The 16,200-nt window shown below is 39.9% G+C and overlaps 1 protein-coding gene across 1 annotated transcript in view; it reads right to left on the bottom strand.

Moving 5' to 3' along the window:
- The window catches only part of TMEM132C (transmembrane protein 132C), a 221,109-nt gene that overhangs the window by 31,574 nt on the left and 173,335 nt on the right, over nucleotides 1-16,200 (bottom strand). Inside the window, exon 5 of the mRNA XM_082774163.1 lies at nucleotides 3,972-4,115. Within this exon, the coding sequence (XP_082630289.1) occupies nucleotides 3,972-4,115 (144 nt within the window). The remainder of the gene's footprint in view (nucleotides 1-3,971; nucleotides 4,116-16,200) is intronic.

Consider the following 16,200-nt stretch of genomic DNA (forward strand, 5'->3'; position numbering starts at 1 on the left):
ATCTATTAGGATAACATCCATCTGTCGGCTTCCTCATTAGCAAACTGAGTCTTTCCTGCATTATGTGTTATATAGCCTTCAGACTGGCCTTTAATCTGAACAGATCACAAATGAACAGCACATATTCCAACATAAATTGTGTCTATTTAGTAAGAATTAATTTCATTGTATACATTTGTTTCCACCAGAAATGGCAAAATCTCTGAAATATGTATGAATCCTAAAGGACTATTTCATATGAGTAGGTTCACTGATGTTTGCAGTATTCACAGCAAAGTTACTTATGTGCATGAACGATTACTGGATTGGCCCTTTAAAAAAGATCTGCAACCTTGACAGTTGTCTGTGAGTCCCATCAGTACTGCTTTGAAAGCTTTGAAACCAGCAGTGGTTCCAAGCTTTTCACGACTAAACTAAAGTTCAACTATAAAAACCCCTAGTCAAATTTTCAGCCCCCAACAATTCAGCGCTGCTTTGATCTGGGATTTTGTTTCAACCTACTGTGATAAGAGCAGGACAGCTGTGACACCTTGTCCTGAATTGAATCTCATAACCCAAATTCCTAACATTCTTCCAGTGGCCTTTACCTACTATTAATGTCTTTCTCTGCTCATCAGTCCCAAAGAAAATAAGAGCCCACTGTTTATTAACAGCTACCAAGGGATATCTTAAAGGTGTGATCCACACTTCTGTTCCTCTGATGATCACAGCAGCTGCATGTTTGTACAAATATTATGTGAATCTATGTTTTGATCTTAAAACTTTATCAAAGCTGTTAATGCGAAATGCTATCTGAAATGAAAAGAAACTAGTAAATAAGGTCTTCAGAGTATGGTTCATGTCTACTACACTCACTCAATTTACTGATTATAAATACTAGCAATACAATAAAAATACAATGCCATATATGTAATATCCCTTCATGTAGTGGTGGGATAAAAGCTAGCCCAAGAATAATGAAATGCAAACCCAAAATGTTTACTGTAGATTCTGAAATAGCACAGAAGATTTTTGAGCTCAGGCTATTTTCTTGGGGGGGGTGGGGGAGGAGGGGAAACACCACCACTAAATAGATAGGTAGATAAAACAACAACAAAAAAAGAACACATCCACAAGAGTTCTCAGTCTGGAAATGTCACAAGGTATTGCAAGTCTCCTGAAACTCTGCTCTCCTTCACAGCATGAAACCGCATCTGTGCTAACTGCCAGGTTAGAACCCGGAACAGTATTTGCTCTTGAGTAAACCACACAAAGCTCTGGCAAAAGCAGCCACAATTGACTTTAATTTCCAGGAGATGAAAAAGAGGCTACGTATGCAACAGCAATCACTATTAATGGATCCAGATATATGGATCCTACTAGTAAATTCCAGCTTAGCAAAGCAGAATTTGGCTGCGGCTTGATTTTTAGTGCCATAATAAATATTTTGTCCTCTTTTAAAGGTTGGACCCCTGTGTGAAGGCCTAGAGCATTCAAAGACTTTTAAAGGTCAGAAAATCAACAGTGAATTTGGAAGTGAACGAACAAAGTGCTGTTTGGAGCTGAAACTATGAGACGATAAAAAAAATGTAAAAGGAGTTATAGTCAGCAGATTAAGACAGGATACGAGCTATGCACTGAACTGCCTCGAGACCGAGATTATCACTGGGGAAGCTATTAGCTGTTACTTTAGATATATCTTATCTCTACATCTCCACTGGGCTCTGCTACTGAGAATAATGTAATTACAGCCAAACTGAAGGCACTGTAAAAATTAATACATATAAGCTTTTATCTGATGGCCATTCAAATTGCAGGGCAAAAACATTACCACTAGGCTGTTTACATGACCCATACAAATGGATACTTATCTAGTTAATGACAAATATTACAAGTTAAGTCCTAGCAAGCAGCAGTCCCCCCAACTTCCAGCATAACTGAGTATGCTTGTCTGAATCCAAAGCAATCAGAAATTCCACAGAACTGAAATAAAACAAAAATATTTCTGTGAACCTTTAAATGATAATATGTCTAAGTATTACATAGCTCTCATCAATATCTCATTACTTTTCTTAGCTTGTGGTTTAAATTCATCTACAGGCTTTCATACATTTAAATGTGTTTTTATTCTGTTATGAGAGGGATGCTTAGGAACACGAGCTGCAAACACATGCACCCTTTTTTGTTGAAGATACCATGATCTTGTATGAAGAAGTATCATTTATGATAAATAGACTTCTGTTTTTTAACAGAAAGGTTACTACCAACAAGATATCTAAAATAGTATTTTACAGGGCAAGATGATACATCCAAAGAATTTAACATAAACCTTTATGGAGAATTTCGAAATGAATTAAGGATGAAATATTTTTGTGCTCCATTTTAAGGTTTCTGCATACTCTTAAAAATCAGAACAAATATAAACATTTCTATCTGACTCAAACACCAAGCTTCATTTGCCCATATAAAGAAATTTACTGGAAAATTTTCTGACCATAAATAAACAAACAAAACAAAAACAAACCACCTTTTTTTCTTTCTGATGAGATGATAAAAACTTTTTGTTCAACACATTTCATTGACAACACTATTTTTTAACTAGCTGTATGATTTATAGCAGTTAGCTCTTATGTCACAGATGCATTCCTCTAGGGACTCTGTTTATATTTTTAAATATACAGATGACATTTTCCCTATTTGTCTGAGCAATTTCAAAACATTTCTGAAAGAAATTATACCTGAAACATTTCTCTAGTCAATTCCAATAGGCACTGTGTGCTAGCCTCAAGTTATTTGTTCCACTTTAACTTCAGAGTGGCTACACAGGGAGGCTGCTAGAAGCCACTTAGAAATGTTCCAATAGTGCAAACAGACTCTGTTTTAAGAAACCCTTTTAGCGGAGATAAATTACTTCTGTAGAAAAGAAGAGAAGAGCACAGCAGGGTCCCAAGTGCTAATCAAAGGACATAGTGCTTCAAGAAAACATTCTTTCCAAACAAATTGTTGGAGAACTGTGGTAGTCCAGGATGTGCTGCAATTACTGCAAGAACAACACACTCCTCTTCATAAGATTTGGGAATTTCATTTCTTTTTGATCAATATGCTCCAAAGCTTTAAAACTCAGACTTTTTTTTCAGATGAATTTTTATGTGAGAAATCATTGTGCTGTCATTTTCTATGCACCATGTGGTGATGTATATCAAATATAACATAACAAATTCCTTTTCCAGAGAGCTTATGGACCCAGAGTAAAATCAAACCTGCTCAAGGATCATAAACTACAAAAATCCTATGTAGAAAGCTGCAACAGGATTCCTGAACAGTACTGTCTCTGTACTGACTCTCTGCACAACTGTGAATTTCCTTCAGGGCTTTGACTACACATACACAGCAGAAATAGTTGTGTTGCCGTAAGACAGTATGACCCCACAGGTATTTGTTAGTGTGTGACATTAAGCTGCTAGTGCTAAATCGATGGATCAGGCAATGTGAGTGCTTTCTAGCCACTTCTATGCAGAAAAAAATTTCTTAATTCAAAACAGCTCTCAGCAGAATGTGAAGTCCACCAGGATGACTTTGCATTGGAGTTGCTGGGGAATATTTATCCAATCCGTTCTACTGATGCAGCTGTGAAGGTGATAATAACAGCTGGCAAGGTAATAAGAAACGTCTGGAGAGGCAGCACTAACAGCAGTGAATGAACTGCAATATTTTTGCAGTGAATAAACTCCATACTCAGAGGACTTGAGGTGGCATTACCAAGACATTTTAAAAGTAGGACAGAAATAAAAATTAAACACTGAAATTCTATTGAAACTCGGTGTGGTGGCTGTATTCATGCTGCTAACTCTCTTTTCTTAAAAATCCTCCTCATTATGCTTTTGAAACAAAAGAACAATTAATTTGCAGGACTAGATTTAGTGTCTGTTCCCAGGTTATTATTATATAAAAAGACAAGAAATTTCAGAAGCCAGCATAGGGCATGAACTTACTTTGATGACATCTTCATCAGAGGACTTACACTCAACTGATTCAGAGATGTCTGTCACAGCACTGTTCTCCTCAATGGAGACCACTTTGATAGGTACTGCCACTGTTTTTCCTGTGAGAATTGCAGTGTTCAGTATTTCTGTATCCTGTACACAAAACAAAGTACAGCACCGTTACGAGACAGTTAAAGACATTTCCAAAGACTGAGCACCAGCTCTTCAGGTGGACTTATACTCAAGAGAAATGCACTAATTCTCAGCAGCTAATGACCTCATCTTCTAATAATCTCATCTTCTATTAGGCACAACTCGGTAATAAGTAGTAAAAGTCCATTTATATTTTACCTGCTAAACAAGCACTGTCACCTGCATTGCACATTGTTAAATAGTGAACAAAATGACCGCAACTCAGTTCTGTCCAGACATGCACACGTCGCAGACAGATTATACTTTTTAATATTTGGAGCTTTTCCCAATATTTACCTTCCAATACATCAGTTCAAGATTATTACAGAACTGGATTTGATTGACAATAGTTGGGACAGGGTGCAAGAGTATCAAAAGCAAAAATATTACTCTCTGAATATAAACCCAATGCAAAGACAGGGCCTCTCTGTGAACTTTGTATCTGGAACTGTTTCAAGATGATTTAATTTCCGTTGATATGGCCAGTGAAGCAATGTAAGGAATCCAGAAGGAGTTAGTGATGCTATTAACTGCAAGGAAAATAACAAGGAAATCTGAAGTTTGAACTTGGGTCATGGCATATAAAAGCCTTTCAGTGCACCATCGACTAAGCTAACTCTTCTAACTCCTGAACTGTTTCAGCATCATTGTAGTCCCAAGATTCCCATACACAAAGATCTTCAAAGTTTTCTCCAACTTTTCAAATTCAAGCTCTATAAAATGAAAAAAATATTCAGCAAAATTCTCAGCAACAAAGTCAAAAGGACTGCAGCTGTTAATGTCAACAGCAGCAAAATGGGGCACTGATACTATCGAAATTGTTTTCAATTCAAGTTTATTGAGCTTGAAGTCTTTGTCAGATTTTCTTTTCATCTTGCAACTTGTTATTTCACAGGTCTTCCTACTGAAAACCATCAAATTAAAACAAAAAACTATTAAAATAGGGATTTGGGTTGTTTTAGGAAAATAAGAACATTATTCCTATGGCATTTATGTAAACAGAGCTACACAACACAGTAAATTAGAGCCAGATTTACAAATAACATTATTGGAAAGACTAAGGCCATCCTTGGAACTCGTTATAAGATGGAGATCCCCCTCAGCCCACACTTCCGTAGGCAGACTTACAGAGAAACAAGTGTTGAATAACCCACATAGCTTCACCAAAAAGAAGGTTCAACATATATTTTTTTTGCTGTGCATTTGGCTATTGCAAGTGCTGTACGTCCTTTAAAATTAATCTTTTGCCTCAGTCCCTTAACACCTTATTTTTTGTGGCTCAGAGTGTTAAGCAGTGTGAACTAAGGACTCCAGGGTGAAGGAGCAGCAACAGACTTTGTGGAAATGACAGGACATCTTTTCAGGCTATCTCAGCTCTGCTTTGAAATTATTCTACTCAGATCCAGCATGTCTTTAGCAACCGATATGAATTACTTGTAGAGAAATCTAATTTAAAGGGACAGGTCCAGAGGAAGAGCAATACCATAAATAGAAATGAGTTTCAGATTTAAAGCATACTTTGTGGCTTGGGGATTTATCCATGTTTGTATTTAATGTCAATCTATGAAGTTCAACACACAAAAAAGTAAATCATATACATACAAAACAAACAGACAAACAAACCCCACACCACTGTGGGGTTTGATAGAAGAAGAAGATAAAAAACAAAATGTGATTATACAGTGAGATAAAACTTCTGTGCTATGAGCATCAGAGTGAATAAATTACCTGAATTTAACTTGTGACAACCTGCCTGGGAGTCACTAGAACTTCCTCCAGCTCAGCTTTTCTTGTGCCTGCAGTGCTGTATAATCAGTGACCCCAACCACTCAACTCCCAGCCTGTAGCTCTGCTTGAGGTTGTTGCGCCCCAGGTGTAGGACCCGGCACTTGGTCTTGTTGAACTCCATACAGTTGGCCTCAGCCCATCGGTCCAGCCTTTCCAGATCCTCCTGCAGAGCCTTCCTACCCTTGAGGAGATTGACACACACACACCGAACTTGGTGTCATCTGCAAACTTACTGAGGGTGCACTCAATGCCCTCATCCAGATCATCAATAAAGATATTAAAGAGGACTGGCCCCAGTACCAAGCCCTGGGGGAGGCCACTAGTGACCAGCCTCCAACTGGACTTGACTCCATTCACCACAACTCTTTGGGCCCGGCTATCTGGCCAGTTTCTAACCCAACGAAGTGTGCGCCAGTCCAAGTCAAGAGCAGCCAGTTTCTTGAGGAGAATGCTGTGGGAGACGGTGTCAAAAACCTTGCTGAAGTCAAGGTAGACCACAGCCACAGCCTTTCCCTCATCCACCCAGTGTGTGACTTTATCATAGAAGGAGATCAGGTTCGTCAAGCAGGACCTGCCTTTTATAAATCCATGCTGACTGGGCCTGATCACCTGCAAGTACCGCGTGATGACACTCTAGATAATGTGCTCCATGAGCTTCCCTGGCACTAAGGTCAAACTGACAGGCCTATAGTTCCCCGGGTGTACCCTCCGGCCATTCTTGTAGATGGGCATCATGTTTGCTGGCTGCCAGTCAACTGGGACCTCCCCTGATAGCCAGGACTGCCGATAAATGATGGAAAGGGGCTTGGCCAGCTCCTCCACCAGCTCTCTCAGTACCCTCGGGTGGATGCTATCCAGCTCCATCGACTTGCGCACATCCAAGTACTGTATCGGGTCTCCAACCATTTCCTCGTGTGTTATGAGGGCCACATTCTGCTCCCCATCCCCTTCCACCAGCTCAGGGTGCTGGGTATCCAGAGAATAACTGCTCTTGCTGCTAAAGACTGAGGCAAAGAAGGCATTGAACACCTCAGCCTTTTCCTCATCTCTAGTAACTAAGTTTCCCCCCACATCCAGTAAAAGATGGAGATTCTCCCATGCTGCCTGTCCCTTCTGAAGAGCCTATAGCCAGACATTGCAGCACTCCAGACATGAGAGTGGTCCCACCACGTTTCCGTGATGGCAACCAAGTCATAGCCTGCCTGCTGCACAATGGCTTCCGGCTCCTCTTCTTTGTTACCCATGCTGCGTGTATTAGTGTAGATGCACTTCAGTTGGGCCATTGCCTTCTCCTCTGGCCTAGACATTATTCCTCCTGGCACACCTCCAACAAGCCTTATTTCAGCCCCGTCCGCCCTTCTTACCTAGTTTAAAGCCCTCTCAATGAGCCCTGCCAGCTCCTGGGCTAGGATCCGTTTTCCCCTTACAGATACGTGAGACCCGTCTGCAGCCATCAGGCCGGGTGTTGAGTAAAGGTCCAAAAAACCAAAACGGTCCAAAAAAAAAAAATTTTCTGTGTTGGTACCAGCCTCTGAGCCACGTGTTTATCAGGTGTGCTTACTGTGTCCTCTCTGTACCCCTCCCTGCCACTGTAGGGATGGACGAAAACACCACCTGTACTCCCACTCCGTCCACTACCCGTCCCTGTCCCCTAAAATCCCATTTGATAGTCTGCAGCCTTCTCTCTTCAATATTATCACTGCCAGCCTGGACTATCAAAAGTGGATAGTAATCAGAGGGGCAAACCAGGTTGGGAAGCTTTCTGGCATTGTCCCCGACCCTGGCCCCAGGGAGGCAGCAGACTTCCCTACGGGTAGGGTCAGGCCGACAAATAGGGCCCTCTGTTCCCCTGACAAGGGAGTTGCCTAGAATGATTACTGTTCTATCTTTCTTGGTGGAGGCAGTCTTGAGGTGTGGAGTTGACTTCCTCACCCTAAACATCCTCCTGGGTACACTTTCTACCTCAACCTCACCCACCAGTCTCTCAAGCTCCAGGGCCTCAAACCTATTGTGTAAGGGCACCTGGGAAGGTGGGGCCAGTAGGGGAGGGCATTGCCTGCAAGGTCGAGCAGGGACCATTCCTCCTGAACTCCCAGGTCCCCTCCCTCTGCCCAACTGTGACAGGGCAGGGGGTCCACCACCATTTGGGGTGTCTCAGCTCGGTACCTCTCCTTCAGGCCCTGCAGGGAGTTGCTCCACCAGTCTATCTCCCTCTCACACTCTCTGATGGCCCTCAACCTCTCCACCACCTCCTTGAGCTCTGCCACCAGGCAGACCAGGTCATCCACCTGCTCGCACCTCACACACACAGTATCTCTGCCTCCCTCAGAGGGCTCAGACAGTGTCTGCATCTGGAGACCTGAACTGCTGTATTTTTGAGTGGGCAGTCAGTCTGGGTGGATACAGACTTTCTAGAGACAGCTCTTTGTCTAGTGTAGACCATTGCAGCCTAGCTAGTAGAAGACAGCCATTAGAGGATTTGTTCTTATGGGTGGCGGGCCCTCCCTGCTCGCCCTCCCTGCTCACCCTGCCTTTGCAAACTGCCATGCAAACTGCCGCACCCTGCCCTTCTGACCTAAAATGTATTACCTAAAATACAGGTAATATAATAACCTTTATAATACAAGAACCTATATATGTATAATAACCTATATATCTTGTATCCTAAACAAGCCTATTCTACTTCACTGATCCCAAATAATATGATCCTTCCTCACTGGACAAAAGAAAATTATCTGTATCTTTAAAATGAAAAAGCCTGATAGGTAGTGTGAGTGATATTTCTGCTTTCTGCACTCCTTAGTGCAGAACTGATGTACAAATTACTAAGTAATAATCTGTCACTTCTGTTTCTCTCTTTCTAATAGGTCATTCTTGGTATATCTGAATTCTAAGCGGGTTTGATATAAAGCCACTATTACGAAGTTTAAAAAACCTTTTGAAATTTCCCAAGACCTCTCTACAGAAAAAAGAGGAAATTTGACTGCTAACACATTATCAGCAATTAGAAACCTCTATCTTCTGCCCTTTGCTAATGGTTTCATTAAAGGAAGTATTGTGCATTTCAATGAATTTATTTTGATGAATTACTTCAGAGCCACATCTGCATAAAAATTGTAAAAGGCAGTTTGTCATGATAAAGGCTACTGAAGTTTTACATCTCTTCTCTGCATGACAATCAACTTCAGGAATTTCAGATTCATGATGTGCACAAAGGAATGGAAATATATTGGACATGTTATCTAATAGCTTCATAGCTAGTACCACTACAATCATTAGAGATCCTCAGTATTAGGAAGCAATTGGTCACCACCTCACTAAAAGTTGTGTTGTTTTTTTTTTTGTTTTTGTTTTTTGTTTTAGTTAATCACTGATAGCAGTCACGACTCATTGTTATTACACAGATTTAGAAATATTGAAGTACATGTATAAGTAATTAGCATATTACACAGTAAGGTAAAAGCAATTTTCAAATCTGCCACTTTATTTTTTCTGTAGTGCTCTATGTTATTCCACTGTGGTATTTAAACAAGCAAGACCCAAGGAACTGAGTTTTGATTCTTTTGTCTTTTTGTTTAGACCTAAAATAGAATAACACGAACCCTACAGCACTGCATATGGAATAGCCTTATGGCATAACTTCTGCTTTCTCTGTTTTTCCTTTATATTTCTGCAATATAGCCAAGGGCTTTAATATACCGCAAAACTGACCCATTGTCTGCATCCTCACACAAGCTGTTAGGCAGAAAACTCTAAACAACGTATGGGAGCATCCATGGCCCAAGACTCCTGAAAAGCTAAGCTGAAACCCATAAAAATAAAAGGAGATTAAACAGAACTGTCACTCTGTCTGCTCTGCTATACTGAGCACTCTGAATGTGCACCGCAGACAAGAGGACTCAGATTCGGCTCCCAGACTTTGTACTCTGCCACCCCCTGTAACAGTCTCGGTCATCCACTGATAAGCAGAAATTGCAGCTGAATTTTTACAAATATTCAAGTAACATTAGGTAAACAATCATCTTCACAGCAGGTAACTGCAGGAAATACAATAGCTGGTATAGGTAGTGACTTTTATGCTTTAGTTTAAAATGAAATATACTCTCCTAGTCTAATTAAGTATAAAAACAAGTACAAACAACATTACTAAGAAACCTTTAGAGAGACTAAAAACTCATATAAAATATTGGTGCATTTCAAAACCACAATATTTTGGCCAATTTCACATTCTTCAATTCTTAAAATCCCCCCCCCCCCAAACTAATTTACTGTCTGTGCAGGCAGCTGAAGTTCAAATTCAAATTTATTTTGTGTGACAAAAGAAACAGAAAGCATCTGATAGCAATGTTTGGACTTGCTCCCAGTAAAATGAAAAACAGGGAAAGTAGTGTAAAGTAAATTGAAAGACCAGAAAGAGGATGAGTTATAAACAAGCATCAATACCCAGGTTGGAAAAAAAATCCTTTATGTATATGAAAATTTCTTAAAAAAAAAAATGGAGGGTTGTCATTTCTGAAGTCAAACGCATATGATTCTCATTGACACAGTAAGGACACGTGAGCTTTGGACTTCTTTGGAAGCCCTGAACTGTCTTCATAGTACAATGACAGAATCCTAACACCATGTGACTGACACTGCAGATAGAGCGAGGTTTCTGGTATGAGAAACTACCTACAAAATACTGATTAAGGTGATTCTTCCCTGTTAACAGGGCATCCCTTCAAGGAAACTGTTGCTATTCACACATATTCAATTAACAAACTAGCATTAAAGAATGCTTTTTTTCTTCGTCCTCTAATGGTTAGAGCAAGTCTCCAGTGGTGAAACATAAGGCTCTCATCAAAGGAGATATTCAAAAGCAAACCATGAATTGTGTGCATAAGAAATTACTGTCAAAATTTGTTGATAACTTTTAATTTCAAGCTAGATCTCATAAACAGAACAGAGTAAACATCTTCAACCAACATAGCATTTTCATTACCCATTAATAAAACTGCTACTGTTCATCTGCCTTCTCCAGATAAATAAAGAGGGCTGGGTGGCTTTCCCACCTCCTGATAGCTAAGCACTTGATTAGTAATGACTCAAGTGCAATCGGTCAGAGAAAGGCACACTTACATTCATCTGCATTCTTGATAAGGAAAAAAGCAGCAACAAAAATTAATCCAGAAGCCCACAAGGTAGAACCGGTAAGCTACATCAGCCTAGTTGTTTGGGACTCCCCTGTGCACACCTGTACCAAGCTACCACAGTTGCAAACCTTGACATTACATTTGTATGAATCAGGAAAAGAATTAATGAGTAGTTCAAAGGAAAATGGTGAGATCGGAGGCAGGCAGAGGGTCAGACACTACATTAGAGACTTGTGTTCATTGAGATCAACACACAGAATTCGAGGCAAGTATCACCAATCTATAGGAAGCCTCAGAGCTTTCCTGCTTAGAGCCAGGTGGAATTGTGACTGTAAATTAACCCTGATGTCATGACTCAGAGTACCATAAACGTTTGTTCATACACTGGTCTTGGTTCTATCAGAATTAATTTGGATAAAGTCCAAGTCCTAGCAGTAATGTTGGTCTAAACATTTACTTGCACAGCTGCACTCATTGTGCTGCTTCACAGAAAATCAGTACTTTTTTAGAAGGGGAAAATAACATTCATAAAACTCATGTGTTCTAGCCAGAGCTGAGAAGATGCACATGCTCACATTTGGCCATTTGAAGTTAGGTAGCACTAGGGTTGACACTTCAGGAATCTGACCATTTACTTCATCATATTTTCTGTCAGTGAACTTCCATCAGTGTCAGCGGGAGCTCTGTGCAAAGAGCAAGAATATGGAATATGAACCTTAGTTGCATGAATTAGTTGAAGAGCAAACCTTATGTTCATCCAACCTCTCAATTGTAAGAAGGCAAGCATTCGGCCATGACTAATTTAGGAACTAATTCAACATTAAATTGCAGCAGAATGAGGAAGCAAAGTGACAGCTGTTTAATTAAACTCTAAATCCGATTAGATGGTGTTATCAAGAGAAATCCATGGGAGCCTGAGGTCATGAGAACAGTCCTGTTTACATGCTGAAAATTCTGTAAGTGGAATCTCATAGAATGATGTTAATCATAGCTTAGCATTAAGATTTCTCCCTCGTACAAACATGGTACCTCATGAGAAACAGACCTACACTGCAGACCTGAAGGAATGACACAGAAAAGCCAATTGTGGTTTAATTTGTAAGGAAAATTAAGGAAAGTTTCGTGAAAAAAAATGGAAAAGAGGCCATCAGGCACTGTCCATCTTAAAGTCAAGAGTTCTTGCATAACAGAAAAAGGACAGAAGAAGCAAGCCCTTGCATGTTGTTGACAGCACTTGAATTGGTGGAGACGATGGCTAAGGAGGAGAGCTCCAGGAGCTGCACTGTGCTTCCAACTATTGTTCAACCCCTCACCCTTGATGAACAGTGACACCCTGGCCACACAGTTACAAAAGATGATGGAGATGTGGGAGATAGAAAGTAAACTCCATGCACACCAGTTGCAAATACCGTAAATATTCCACCGATGAGCACAAAGTTATGCACCACAGGTTTCCAGGGCATCCTAGTCAGAGTGCTGCACAGAACGGTGCTGCACAGAACAGTACTGCACTGCAGACAGGTGTTATGCTGATTTGTGAGTCTGGTGACACAACGGTTGCAGATTTGAGTTACTAATACTACTAAGATTACAGCTGATCAACAAACTGATATTGTTAGGCAGCAGGTTATGTTTTATCTATGTAATCCCATGATTAAAAATAAATTACACATTGAACTTGCTGCCAACTGGATTCTCTGACACACCACATTGACAGACAATTTATAAAGAATGGAAAGAAGCTAACATTGCCTCTACATTCTCAGGACACACTGCAGAAGAACAAGAAAATTCCTACAGACCAAAGTTTTCTCCATTCCCTGAGGCAAATTCACCCCATGCCAGACAGTAGGGGAAGACATATTTTGGTTGTGGAGTTTTGGTTTGTTCATTTCCTTCACTTGATTCCAAAACCATAAACCTACCATATGTAAATCCCATTTTGCTTCATTCCTCATTTTATAAACATGAGGACTTTTACGTTGTGAATAATGCTGTGTTGCAAAAGAAACAGGGTAATGCAGCTAAGCAGTAAAACCAAGGGAGACACCTTCTTACTTAATTGCATCCCTCAGTATTCAAACATGGATGCAGATGGAATCCAGGTTATTCCACATTAGCTAGGTCCACAGTGAGAAGGAAAATGGAAAATAATGAACAGATTAATAGTGGTGGAAAACCAGGCCATTCAAAATCTACATAAGAAACAGGTTTATTTAACAAAAGCGGCCATTTCTGCAGTCTGTTTTTGAACAGTACTGCAGAACAAAAGATCCCAGTTTCTTTTGGATGCTAATTCTTTTTGACACTTGACAGCCCTGTGAGGTATCTTCTCTTCATTAAATCTTTGTTAAATGACCAACAATGGACATGGCACAAAAATTAAGGACAATACCTGCCCTGAAGAACAAACAATTCAGAAGTCAAACACAGATAAAACATCACCCACACAAAGACCCAAAGGTGGACATTGGCATTGTTCTGTCCTCAGTATGCATGGTATTTGTTTGAAGAGCTTGGTCAGCGTGATGTCTCCAGTGAGGGTTTCCAGAAGTTTTGAAAAAGGTAAATGGAGGAAAGTTGGAAACAGGGATGTAAGGAAGTGATTCAGACTCATATTTGTCATCTCAAAGAACAGTCGGTTTGACCATTGTCAGTACACAGGTAAAGACACCAGTGCACAGGTTAGGCAGGGTCCCCTCACCCTTTTCTCTTGGGGATGGCCCATGGCAAGGAAAACAGTGGCAGATTCCCGGAGCCAGAAGGACAGAAAATAAACACCACACAGCTGGAATGGGAAGGTCTCAGGCCCATTGCAATCTTCCTTATAGTTTTTGTGAGCCATGTAATTTATGACAAAGATCTCAGTGTCTTTTCAAAATGGGAACAAAGTGTTCTGCAAATGCAATGCTTTTTTAGTCAATGATCTTGTCTCTGTTTATAGTCTCCATATTGAGATAAATCTTAACTATTGCCCACCACTCACCCTCCTGCCCTTCCCCATTAGCAACAGACCATTCCATTTTCTTCCCTGCTAGTACAATTTTCAAATACCCTTCTAGTGGGACTTTTGAATCCTCATAAATTAAACTCTGCAGGCAGAAAAAGGGAATGTAGAATATATTAGCAGATAGGAAAACAGAAAAATTTCTTTAGATTCTTGACGACTAATCCACACTTTGCAGTGAATCTATCCTGTTAGCTTTCAAACTTGCAAAAGGGAACATGCCCAATGATTACTTTGATGTAGCAGATGAACACTCAATTGCTAAATATAATTCTCTCATCTCTTAAAAGTGAGCATCTCTTTTAAAATGTAAGAAGAAAATGGAGCAACTGAACAAAATTAGTTATACCTTAAATTGCTTTGTTCACTTTACAGTTAGTGACATTATACAGATGGAGAACGGTTATAAAGCCATTACTTAGCCCCGTGTATCTGTACCTGTATGAAGGCTATAGTGACTTAGAGTCAGCCCTCTGAAGGTCCTGTCACTTCTTGCGCTTGTGAGTAATAAAAAATCAGACATAATCTAACAAATTTATTTTGGAAGCAAATATTTACTTTATTGTATTTGTTTAAGTTTGTTATACACAGTTTATAATGAGAAGTTAAAACTTGATTTTGGAGCTGTAATATTTTGCCCCAGGCACCAAGACTAACTGAGAAATCTTATTTCCTCTCCCTTGTGGAATCCAAGTGCTTCCATTAATATTCCTAACAGTAAAGTTCCACTGTCTGAATATTTATGTTATTTGTGTTTATTACTTATATAAAAATAACCCCATTCTGGCTCCACATGATATCTGGATCTCAATATGCTGAGCAATGAGTATAGTAAGAGACTGTTCCTATACAGTTTTATCCTAAGATCTGTCTTTACCTAGCATAAAGCAATGTGGAATGAGAAATACATGATCCTTTCCCACAGAGTTCATGAGTTCGATTAAAGTAATGATAACTGAACCCTTGGAGAACTCACATTCTCAGAGAAGTTTAGAAGCCCCACATACCCAAAATGTGACAGACAGAATTGCCTGACCACCAAGCAGGTTGGAGAGGAACTCCCTCCAGCAGCAACAACCAGCATCCTCTCTGCAACAAAGAAATGTCAGACAAGACTCTCCCAAGACCACAGACAAGTGAGCACACTGTCCCAACTCTCCTTTCCACCTGTCATAAGAGCTGTTATGCTACTTGAATAGTGAGTAACATGCACAGCTTACACATGACAGTATACTGCACTTGCGTTTGACACTTTTTTTAATGAATCAGGACCACAAGAAATAACTTCAAAACTTCCCTTCCATCTTAAATTACTCTGACAAGATGATCTCATTAGATAATCTAATCCCTCAGGTGATGGGAAATGCAAAATAATGGCATGAAATAGAATCCACAGAACATTTTCATGCTTGACTGAGTCTTCCTTTACTGTCTCAAAAGCTGTAAATGTGCACAGTTTGTCTTTTATAAGCATCCATCATAATCAATATGTATCAACAGTGACTGAGCTCCTGGCTGGGGGACTCTGCTTTGTCAGAGCTGTGACACCGAACTCACTAGGTACAACTCACTAAAAAGGTGCTCATGAGTTGTAAAGGTACCCCTAAAGGTACTAATGAGTTGTACTCATTAGGTACAACTCACTAAAAAGACAAGTATTTTGCTAAAGCTGTCTCTATTTCCTGTTGAGTAGCATGGGTAAATCAGGATCCAGTGGCTGGTACATATTTTCAAAGAAAGAAGGTATTTTCTACTGTGTGCAGGAAGAGTATGTAAGTGACTTCACAGGAAATAATTCTGGAACCACTTAAAACACAGAATAAGGACATAAGGACAACTGCAGGAGATAGGAAGCAGAAGCCCACATTTCATCTTTCTGTAACTACTTAAAATGTAGAATAAGAACATGAAGGTGACTGGAGAAGATGGGAAGCAAAAGCCCTCATTTTATCTCTCTCTATTTAGACATAAATGAAACAAAAAGACTGATTTTAAAAAAGATGCATATATGTAACACAGGAAACCACCTGCTCTTCTTCTTTGTGAATTTCATTCCTAACTTGCAGTATTTTGCTAAATTGACTTAGAAATGAAAGCATTTACATAGGAACCATATTAT

The sequence above is a fragment of the Aythya marila genome (genome assembly GCF_965140915.1).
Source record: "Aythya marila genome assembly, chromosome: 17".
NCBI lineage: Eukaryota > Metazoa > Chordata > Aves > Anseriformes > Anatidae > Aythya > Aythya marila.